At 42.4% G+C, this 12,082-nt stretch overlaps 1 protein-coding gene across 1 annotated transcript in view; it reads left to right on the top strand.

Annotated features, from left to right (window-relative positions):
• arfgef3 (ARFGEF family member 3) overlaps positions 1 to 12,082 on the top strand; it is a 93,100-nt gene that overhangs the window by 30,726 nt on the left and 50,292 nt on the right. Inside the window, exons 15-19 of the mRNA XM_060924602.1 lie at positions 1,079 to 1,186; positions 4,207 to 4,422; positions 4,694 to 4,804; positions 8,897 to 9,047; positions 10,836 to 11,135. Of these exons, the coding sequence (XP_060780585.1) occupies positions 1,079 to 1,186; positions 4,207 to 4,422; positions 4,694 to 4,804; positions 8,897 to 9,047; positions 10,836 to 11,135 (886 nt within the window). The remainder of the gene's footprint in view (positions 1 to 1,078; positions 1,187 to 4,206; positions 4,423 to 4,693; positions 4,805 to 8,896; positions 9,048 to 10,835; positions 11,136 to 12,082) is intronic.

Genomic DNA, 12,082 nt, shown 5'->3' with positions numbered 1-12,082 from the left:
GCGCGACCTCCCAGTCAGTCAAATTTATTGAAACAAAGTTCAGTTAAAAAAATTGAAACGTGGCGATTTTCTATGCTATGGAAAGTTCGCACTATAATGACAGGCGTACTAACACCTTCTGCGCGCTTCGGCAGCGCATTGATACCGTCACTCCTGAGTGCAGATATCAATGCGCTGCCGAAGCGCGCAGAAGGTGTTAGTACGCCTGTCATTATAGTGCGGACTTTCCATAGCATAGAAAATCGCCACGTTTCAATTTTTTTAACTGAACTTTGTTTCATGTCACTGGTCATATAAACCTATGTAAACAGGAAAAACGTGGAAGAGTTTGGTCGCATCTAACTACAGCCCCAAAAAATACCGTTGGCCATACTGAGCCTAGCTACATTGCTAACAGGAGTGACGGCGCATCTGACTGCGTCTGACTGACTGGGAGGTCGCGCAAAGCTCGGAGAGGTACGGATAAGCTCGTCTCAATTCAGAAAAGAACATATTTCATTATGGAAGTACGGTGGACTGTTCCTTTAAAACCTGCTTAAATCACACAGGTGTAGACACACTCACACGTTACCTGCTCAGTCTTCACAACTCCTCCCTTCCAGCACCTGAAATATGACAATTGTTTATTGAAATTGAATTATAAAAGGTCTTTTGTATGGTATACAAATAGGTGTGTCCAAGATGTCACAAAGTGTAAATGGTGTTTTTTTTTTTTTTTTTTTTAAAAGCTGCTATACTCATCCCAATTAGTCAACTTTGTATGTGTAAATTGCTGATTCTAAAGTGCATCGATATGGTGGATGATATTGATATCTGATGAAACTACCAACCATTATAGGAATAAGGCAAGTGGACATAAACTGGCAACTAATTGTATATAATTGTGAAATACATGTGTATGTGCTGAGACATACTTTGTCAGCTGTCTTGTTTTGATGATGTATTCCTGAACTAAATGATTTGCAAGCTTGCTTTCTGAAAGGATCATTATAAAATGAGAGATATTTTGTGCCACATTGCAGGCTTACGATCAGATATTTGCACACCTCTCTCTCGTTTTTGTTTAATTTCTGTTCAGATATTGATGGACTTGGCAGTAGTGCTATAGGAGGTCAGCTGATCAGAAGAGCCTCCTCACAGTCGCCTTTTACAAGTGATAAGAAAGACAGCAACACAGTGTTGGCAGGTACAGTGTATTTTCCAGCACCTCTCTGTCTGTTTCTGTACACTGTTCGAGTGTGTGTGTGTGTGTACACAGAAGTGGGCAGGGGGAGGTTTTCATCACAGCACAAGAATTTAGGCAGCTCTGTTTCTATGACAACATCTGTCAACCAAGATAAAGCCTAAGTGCTGTTCAAATACAGAATGTTCCTGGTTTGGAGAGTGGGTGCCATGTGTTACACGGTGAGGCTATTCATTCCCTTGCCTTTTTATAAATCTGATTAAAATGCATTTTTACAAAATACTCCTCCTAGAACTGCCACCTTATTGTGGTGGAGGGGTTTGTGTGCTTGAATGATCCTAGGAGCTATGTTGTTGGGGGCATTATGCCCCTGTTAGGGTTTCCCAAGGCAGACAGGTCCTAGGTGACAGGCCAGACTAAGAGCAGTTCACCAAACCCCTTATGGAAATAAAAAAAACAAAACAAAAAACAAGGACCGTGACGTCATCCGGTATGGCGCAGCCTGGGCCCCACCCTGGAGCCAGGCGCCTCCCTGGGGAGGTGTTCCAGGCATGTCCCCCCAGGGAAGACCCAGGACACGCTGGAGGGACTATGTCTCTCGGCTGGCCTGGGAACGCCTCGGTGTTCATCCCGAGGAGCTGGCTGAGGTGTCTGGGGAGAGGGAAGTTTGGGCTTTCATGCTCAGACTGCTGCCTCCGCGACCCGGCCCTGGATAAGCAGATGAAGACGAGACGAGACTTTTTGTATATATTCCTGAGCCATATAATTCAACTGTAGGTGAATACTTCAGAAATACGAAAATAATTTTAATAACTTCTCTCTGCTAGTACGCACGAGTGCACACACACTTTGTATTTCTATCTTTGTGGGGACACTCACTGACATAATGCATTCCCTAGCTCCTTACCCTAACTCTAATACCCCTTTTCCACCAAATCAGTTCCAGGGCTGGTTCGGGGCCAGTGCTTAGTTTGGAACCGGGTTTCCTGTTTCCACTGACAAAGAACTGGCTCTGGGCCAGAAAAACCGGTTCCAGGGTAGCACCAGCTCTTTGCTGGGCTAAAGGAAAGAACTGCTTACGTCAGCGGGGGGCGGAGTTGTTAAGACCAACAACAATAGTAAGACCGCGAAAGGTCGCCATTTTTAAATAAGCGACGAGATATCATGGATGCAATAAAGCAGCAGTCATCCATTGTTGTTGTTGCTGCAGCTTCTTCTTCTCCGTGTTGCTTCGATGTTCGCGCCAAGGTTTATGCAAACGCAGCGACGTAACTGACGTATACAGTGACGTAATGACGTGGCTCCCCTTAGCACCCCGAGCTATGGAAAAGCAGACTGGTTCTCAGCTGGTTCGCAAGTTGAACGAGTTGTGAACCAGCCCTGGAACTGATTTGGTGGAAAAGGGGTATAATTCACCTCCTGAACCTTTAAAGTGCTGATGACACGTTTTTGACATCTTTGGCGATGTTTTATAACATAAAAAGTAATTCCCGATGATCCATATATTAATTCACGAAGGCGCCAAGTTATGATAAAAAACGCGGCTATTTGGGCAAATTTGACGGGGCTGCAGCACCCAGGAGACGGAGGAGGAGGAGGAGCTATATGACGTCAGCGAAAGAACCTTCCTCCTAACTTACCAGTTTGTTGTTGATGCGACAGGTGTTCAGTTTGTCATTATTAGTATTATTATACATTATTATATATTAGTTATTATGCCTTCGCGTTGTGTTGCCGGCTTTTGCTCCAAAACCCACAAGGATGGGGTAAGTTTATTCAAGTTTCCCAGAGATCCCGAGCTGCATGCGAAGTGGGTGAAGCAAGTCAGGCGCACTCGTGACAAGTGGGAACCCTCACCAACAGCCGTCCTGTGCTCTGAACACTTCGATTTGGATTGTTTTGACACCCTTCCCAGCTTAAAAGAATCTCTTGGGTGTTCAGTTCATCACAAACGTGTGTTACTACCATCAGCAGTGCCTACACAGTGTTGCCAGATTGGGATTTTTCCCGCCCAGTTGAGCGGTTTCAAGTGCATTTTGGTGGGTTTTGAACATATTTTGGGCTGGAAAACGTCAGCAGTATCTGTTGCCAGATACTGCTGAAGTTTTCCAGCCCAAAATATGTTCAAAACCCACCAAAATGCACTTGAAACTGCTCAACTGGGCGGGGGAAAAAAACCCATTTTGGCAACACTGCCAGTATTCCGGAGGGGGTCTACTAGTAGCTATGCCGGATCCAAAGACAGTCCTCCTGTCAGAACATGTGTTGTGAAACGACATAAGATAAAGGTACGTAGAGCTATAGATTCTACATGATGATAATCATAAATGTAATCATAAAGTCGGTGTGATATCAGTCATGTATTTGCTTGTGAAAGCTTGCGGCTTTCATGTAACTGCCGCCTAGCAACGAGAGGCAAAGGGTAAAGAGGGTAGGCTATCATAGATTCTATTCGGAAGAGATCAACACAATTCTAGACTCCCAGAAGAGGAAGAGCTAGCACTAGAGAGTTCACTGGCGTTTTCATGCGCCATTTCCATTGAGTAGAACAGCCAGTGAACCGCAGCGTGTTCTCCCGCTGACGTCACAACATGGCCGCGAGCCACGGACCCAGTTTTCTTGCGCTGTGCAATTAAAAGTTGGATATTTGCGTAACAACAGCTTCTTTTCACGTAATTATAACAGAAATCTAACATGTTTGCCATGTTGTATAGTTTATTTAAGAAATTGCATAGAGTCATGTTCGTGTCATCAGCCCTTTAAACCAAGTCTTAACCCTCAGACAGCCTGTGAAGAAGTGAGGACCAGCCAAAATGTCCAAACTTTGTTGCTTAAAAATGTACTACTGTCCTCAATATGTAGCAAGTACAAGTGTGTGTACACAGCCACTTTTTTTTCGTAGTCATACAGTTTGCACATTTGGTATTTTTGTTTGTAAAATACCTTGTCCTGAATTGTCCTATTTGTAACAAGTATTCATGTGTTAGTGTTTGTAACAGAAGCCCAGTTTCCCATTGCTCTAGGTATAATGTTTGCACGGTACATCCTGATCGGCTGCTGGAAGAACCTGATCGACACACTGTCTACTCCTCTGACGGGCCGCATGGCAGGAAGCTCGCGGGCTCTGGCCTTCATCCTAGGTGCAGAAGGCATTAAAGTGCAGAACCAGAGGGAGAGAGAAACCATCTGCCTCAGTCTTGATGGGCTGCGCAAAGCTGCTGCGCTCAGCTGTGCTCTGGGTAAAGAACCTACTGTATACCGTCATAGCTGATGGTGAAAAGGAGTCAAAGATTCAGGGAGTATACACCCCTGAAGATTTGGGAAATTGGTATTTTGTGTGTTAATGTATCAGATTTTTAAATGATCCTGATCCAAGTTAGTTATTTTAACCTAAAGTAAGTGATTTTGTATTTTAGGATCTTCTAACAGGATGCACCAGATATTTCCTTTCTGGTTTCTGTGAGCTCTTCTGAAATGTGTGAATGTGTGTGCGCGCATACATGAATGTAGGTGTGGCTGCCAACTGTGCCTCAGCAGTAGCTCAGATGGCAGCAGCGTCCTGTGTTCCAGAGGAAAAAGAGGAGAAGGATCAGGCTGAAGCTGGAGATGCTATTACTCAGGGTACACACATGCACATTTTATAGCAGTGAAGGTGAAACAAAAGGATATGCAAAAATGCAAGGGATTATATTGCGAGATTCGTAAAGGAATGAGAGAGAGTCCTGACACTTTAGGAGGAGAGGATTAGTTGTAGATTATCAAATGAACCTTTTTAAACAGAAGTTTTAATCTTTCTAACTTGGATAAAGGTTAAACTTTGTATTAGAACGACAGACTGTTGTTTCATCCTGATGTTGGACACACATGCCTACATGTTCATCACACATTACTGGGCTATAACCTATGGAGGGGGAAAAAAGAATTTTATTAACATTTATAGTAATCAGTTGATTTATATCCTCTCCAATTATTATTTTTGTTTTAATTAAATTCTTAATTATCTAAAGTGTATATGTCCCTCAATGTGTACGTTTCATAATTTATTTATTACATGGGTAATATAAACAGCCGTGGTCAGAAGTTTACATACATGAATGCCATCTTGGATATGAATGTCATGGCAATATTTGGGCTTTCAGTGATTTTTCTGAACTGTTCTTTTTCTGTGGCAGATTGTACAGCATACATCATTAAAAAAAAACTAGAATTTGGTGCACATTTTCTTTGGGTTTTCTGAAATCAACATAGGGTCAAACATTTACATACAGCACACCTAATATTTGGGTAAAATGTCTCTTTGCAAGATTCACCTTGACCAAACATTTTTGGTTTACCATGAACAAGCTTCTGTCAGAATTCTGGTTGGATACAGTGGGGCAAAAAAGTATTTAGTCAGCCACCAATTGTCCAAGTTCTCCCACTTAAAAAGATGAGAGAGGCCTGTAATTTTCATCATAGGTACACTTCAACTATGAGAGACAAAATGGGGGGAAAGAATCCAGGAAATCACATTGTAGGATTTTTAATAAATTAATTGGTAAATTCCTCGGTAAAATAAGTATTTGGTCACCTACAAACAAGCAAGATTTCTGTCTCTCACAGACCTGTAACAACTTCTTTAAGAGGCTCCTCTGTCCTCCACTCGTTACCTGTATTAATGGCACCTGTTTGAACTCGTTATCAGTATAAAAGACACCTGTCCACAACCTCAAACAGTCACACTCCAAACTCCACTATGGCCAAGACCAAAGAGTTGTCAAAGGACACCAGAACCAAAATTGTAGACCTGCACCAGGCTGGGAAGACTGAATCTGCAATAGGTAAGCAGTTTGGTGTGAAGAAATCAACTTTGGGAGCAATTATTAGAAAATGGAAGACATACCATACAAGACCACTGATAATCTCCCTCGATCTGGGGCTCTACGCAAGATCTCACCCCGTGGGGTCAAAATGATCACAAGAACGGTGAGCAAAAATCCCAGAACCACACGGGGGGACCTAGTGAATGACCTGCAGAGAGCTGGGACCAAAGTAACAAAGGCTACCATCAGTAACACACTACGCCGCCAGGGACTCAAATCCTGCAGTGCCAGACGCGTCCCCCTGCTTAAGCCAGTGCATGTCCAGGCCCATCTGAAGTTTGCTAGAGAGCATTTGGATGATCCAGAAGAGGATTGGGAGAATGTCATATGGTCAGATGAAACCAAAATAGAACTTGTTGGTAAAAACTCAACTTGACGTGTTTGGAGGAGAAAGAATGCTGAGTTGCATCCAAAGAACACCATACCTACTGTGAAGCATAGGGGTGGAAGCATCATGCTTTGGGGCTGTTTTTCTGCAGAGGGACCAGGATGACTGACCCGTGTAAAGGAAACAAGGAATGGGGCCATGTATCGTGAGATTTTGAGTGAAAACCTCCTTCCATCAGCAGATGAACATGGCTGGGTCTTTCAGCATGACAATGATCCCAAACACACTGCCCGGGCAACGAAGGAGTGGCTTCGTACGAAGCATTTCAAGGTCCTGGAGTGGCCTAGCCAGTCTCCAGATCTCAACCCCATAGAAAATCTTTGGAGGGAGTTGAAAGTCCGTGTTGCCCAGCGACAGCCCCAAAACATCACTGCTCTAGAGGAGATCTGCATGGAGGAATGGGCCAAAATACCAGCAACAGTGTGTGAAAACCTTGTGAAGACTTACAGAAAATGTTTGACCTCTGTCATTGCCAACAAAGGGTATATAACAAAGTATTGAGATGAACTTTTGTTATTGACCAAATACTTATTTTCCACTGTAATTTGCAAATAAATTCTTTAAAAATCCGACAATGTGATTTTCTGGATTTTTTTTTTCTCATTTTGTCTCTCATAGTTGAGGTATACCTATGATGAAAATTACAGGCCTCTCTCATCTTTTTAAGTGGGAGAACTTGCACAATTGGTGACTGACTAAATACTTTTTTGCCCCACTGTATTTCATGACTCTTTATGGTAGAATTGATAGAGTTCAATATATATATTTTTTTTTCTTGGCATGGACTCGTCTTCTAAGCATGGTCCATATATTTTCAATAGGGTTGAAGTCAGGTCTTGTTTTAAGCTTGATGTTAGCCTGCTTTATCCTCCACAACCAGCTCTGGTGCGTGTTTGGGTTCATTGTCCTGTTTTAACTCCCAATCACATTCAAGTTTCCAATGGTTTGAGGTTATGCTGGAGAATTCTAAGGTAGTCCTTCATTATTCCATCCACTTTGTGCAATGAACCATTTCCACTGGCAGCAAAACAGCTCCAGAGCATGATGATCCACCACCAGCTGATACAGTGTCCCTCTGTACGTTGTGGCCAAACAACTCAATCTTTGTCGCATGTGACCATACAGCTTTCCTCCAGAAGGATTTTTCTTTGTCCATGTGGTCAGTTGCAAACTTTAAGCTTGAAGGTGTCAATTTTGGAGCAGGGGGTTATTTCTTGGATAGAAGCCTCTTAGTCCATGGTGATATAAAACTCACTGAACTATAGACAGTGCTCCATCAGTTTCCAGTTCATGGCAGGGCTGTGCCATGGTGGTTCCTGGGTTGTTCCTGACCATCCGAACCAATTTCCTTTCAGCCGAGGGTGACCGTTTGGGTTTTCTTGAAGCAAAGTGGCTTGGCAAAGTGACTACACCTCCCAGTAACTTGTATACAATTGTTTGAACTGATCTTGGGATCTGCAGTTGTTTAGAAATGGCTCTAAGAGACGTTCCTGAGTTGTGTACCTCTGCGATCCTTTTTCTCAGATCTGCACTGAGCTCCTTGGACTTTCCCATTTTACTGTGTATTGCTTAGTCCAATGAGTGCTGTAAACAAAAGGCACAGATAAGCTACCAGCTGTCGTCGATCATGATTCTACAGGAAGTTAAGAGGTCTTGGCCTTGGCAAGATAAGACACTTTGGAAGTCTCAGCACCTCTGAATTAATAATCTAAGTGAGCATATGTAAATTTTTGACTCTGTATGTATAATTTCGACCCGGTGTTGATTTCAGAAAACCTAAAATAAATTAAAACTTCTGCACCAAATTCATTTTTTTTCCTGTTAAAGAAATGTTTGTACAATAATTTCACCACAGAAAACGAACAGTTCAGAGAAATCATTGAAAGCCCAATATTGCCATGACCTTCATATCCAAGATGACATTCATGCCACTGTATGTAAACTTCTGACCACAACTGTGTGGAGTTAATTTTATGCCAATGGTGTGGGTTTTTAATTTATTTATTTATTTTTGGAACCTGATACACAGCAAGGTATCAAAATCTACAAATATTTTGTAAAGATTTTTCTTGTCTTTCCTTTCTTCTATTCCTATATGGAATTTTCTTATGATTTTTCGCACGTTTTTCCAAATGTGGGAAATGGACGTCTTCAAAGGTGTATACCTGTAATGGAATATAGAGCAGCAACTACTATAACTGGTGTTTTACATATTTTTCTATTTCATGATTATATTCAGACATGTATTCATGATTAGGTAGATCTTTTCACCTCATCCACCAATTGGTATTTGGTTTTCCATATCCCACATCATGGTGTCTGCTGGAAATGGCTCATAACATTGAAAGCATATGCCAAATAATGTAACAGTCATGTATATTTAAAATGTAATTGCATCTATATAATTTTCATGTGGATATTGGGGTGGTTATTAATGGGGTGTTTGTGTATGCTGATGTTTAGTTAAGCATAGAATGGAGCAGAAACTGGAGCAGATGGGTCGGGGTCAGGGAGTGAAGCTGCACACTGCTCACATGCTCTGCATGGATGCCATCCTCAACGTGGGTCTAGAGATGGGCAGCCATAATCATGATTGCTGGCCACATGTCTTCAGGTGCATGTCGTGTTGTTATTCTGGCTTTATATGTTACTCGCATTGTATTTCTTTCAAGAACGTAATCTGGCTTTAAAATTTATGCTTCCAAAATGTCAGCTAACTTTTTAAGTAGTTTTTTTTTTATTATTGTGTAATACCCATGATTTGTAGGTATTGAGTACGGGTCAGATGGTATGATGGTAGTTATGAAATAGCATGGACAAACGGACACAAGTGTAGGTTTTATTAAGTTTAAGGAAAACCAATGGAGCAAACATTTACAATACTCTGCAACTTGAGGCATGTAAATGGTCAGAACAACTGCACACAAGCATAAACTCCGCAATCACCAAATCAGGCTACAGCCAGAACGCTAATAAAGATTGGAAATCGTCACAGACACAGTCCTGGGGTGTGATTTTGAAAAGGGTTCTGAGTTCTTTAAAGTAGTGTAATTGACTGACTGTGAGTGGGATAGGAGTGTCACTGGAGGACATGTAGTAATATCGTGATATGATGGTTATGGGAGTTGTAGTCACATACTTTCATTCATTCCTCTTTAGTAACCACTTTATCCTGGTCAAGGTCATTCCAGGAGCAATGGACATAAGATCATGTCTTGGAGGAATACGCCTTGGATGGAACTTAAGTCTATCATAGGGCACTGTGCAGACACATTCACACCTAGGGCCAAATTACAATTGTCAGTTCATCAACCAGCAGGTTTTCAGGAGGACTAGTAATCAAATATACCATGCACTGAGAGGCTCCGGTTGAAATTATGGATTCTCTGAGGTGACTGGTGTAGTACTGTTTTCTGAGGGACGCAGTACAAGAAAATAGTACTATGCTAGTCACCGAAGAGAATCTAAAATTACCGGTGCCTCTCCGTGCACGGTATATTTTTGATTTATATCCCATCCATCCATTATCCGTAACCACTGATCCTGTGCAGGGTCGTGGGCAAGCTGGAGCCTATCCCAGCTGACTATGTGCGAGAGGCGGGGTACACCCTGGACAAGTCGCCAGATCATTGCAAGGCTGACATATAGAGACAAACAACTATTCACACTCGCATTCACACCTATGGTCAATTTAGAGCCACCAATTAGCCTAACCTGCATGTCTTTGGACTGTGGGGGGGAAACCGGAGCACCCGGAGGAAACCCATGCAGACGTCGGGAGAACATGCAAACTCCACACAGAAGGGCCCCCATCGGCCACTGGGCTCAAACCCAGAACCTTCTTGCTGTGAGGCGACAGTGCTAACCACTACACCACCGTGCCATCCCTGATTTATATCCCTCATCAAAAAATTCCAAACTAACAGTATTCATATTGAATCTCTGCATAAACTCACTAGAGGCAGCTATGTTTGTTTATGTCAGCGCGACCGTTGCATGTGCAATGTACCATGCTATCACCTGCCTAGCAAGGCATGATCATGATGCGTAGATCTACACACACAGAAATGTTCGCGGAGCCACAGCTGTGACTTGAGTCGGCCATATAGCTTGAAATTGCCTTCAGTTCATGGTATATCCAGGATATACCATGACTGACTCGCACTATATCCTTTTTTTTTTTTTTTTTTTTAATTTTGGATGTCATGAGATACATTTGCTTAATTAATGATTGAACTATTTTATGTCACATGAACCATCCTTGGCCAATCCCTTTACAGGATTTTTTTGACAAGGGATATAATACTGATTTTTGAACTTGTCTGATAACCTGAACTTGGTTACACCAAGCAGATTTCCCAAGTCTCCCCACACACCCTGAATTCTTTCTGTACCATTTCAGAGTGGTGGAGTATGTGAGCTCGCTGGAGCACAGCCACTTCAGTGATGGGAGTTCTCATTCTCCTATGACCATCACTCAAACTCAGAAGGCTTCATCAATAATGGGAAATCCAGAGTTGAGCGTGGAGTCTGTCCCTGAGCTGGAGCTAAGCCTGAGCCATCCAGTTATCCAGCCCACTTCCATCCAGGAGCTATTGCGTGAAAACAGCAGTGCAAAAGGTTTTGATCTGCGGGGCGGCAGTCTCCTGACGGGCAACAGCGCTGCTAAAGTTGTCTGCGCACTCTCCACACAGGCGGATAGGTATCACACCTGGAGAGATTTGTGTCTCCTTTTTTCCCCACTCTCTTTGTGGACTTATTCAGTAAGCATACATAAGTGATGTCATGATTGATTGACAGAAAAACACAGCATGCAGGGAACTACATTTTTTATAAATACTCAACAATAACCACAGGTTTAGCAGATGCTAAATTATCGATGAATATCAGTTTTATTCAATAGTTTAAACAAAAGGTGTCACAAGAGTGTTGTAGTGTTTGTCATTTTGGCACATCCATAAAACTACTGTCCTGGCTTTTAATGTTGAAGAATGTGAGTAAAACCATGATGATAATTTCAGAAATCAATAGCAGTTCCTGCAATGACAAACACCAGACGGTTATTAGTTGCCCAGCCGTTTTAATTGTTTAACTTCCATTTTCTTTCGTAATTCATCACAGCACATCTATCATTGGCTCATCATGTGTTGTCTTACCATTTTGTTTACAGGCAACATTTACACTGATCAGCCGTAACATTAAAACAACCTGCCTAATGTTGTGTTAGGTCCCCCTTGTGCCACCAAAACCGCTCTGACACATCAAGGCATGGACTCTGTATGACCTCTGAAGGTGTGTATCTGGTAGCAGATCTTTTACAGTAAGTCCTGTAAGTTGCAAGGTGGGGCCTACATGGATCAGACTTCTTTGTCCAGGCCATCCCAAGATGCTTAATTATCCCCTGCCATGAAGTGCGCAGGGGGATATAGGAGTGGAGTTTGTCTGTCCGTCCATTTGTTTCAAGCTGGACAAGTTTTCTCAGAAACTACAGAAGCTACATCAATGAAACTTTGTGTGCTCATACTACTGAAAAAATGCTGGGTAGTGTTTTATGAAGGTGCCATAGCACTTACGATATCCTGAGTCAATATTAAAGTAATGGGCTTATAAGGGTGTAAGTGTTAAGAGAGCTTCATAAAATGCTCGTGG

This window comes from Neoarius graeffei, chromosome 7, assembly GCF_027579695.1.
Source record: "Neoarius graeffei isolate fNeoGra1 chromosome 7, fNeoGra1.pri, whole genome shotgun sequence".
Lineage (NCBI taxonomy): Eukaryota > Metazoa > Chordata > Actinopteri > Siluriformes > Ariidae > Neoarius > Neoarius graeffei.
This window is presented reverse-complemented; position numbering and strand designations above follow the sequence as displayed.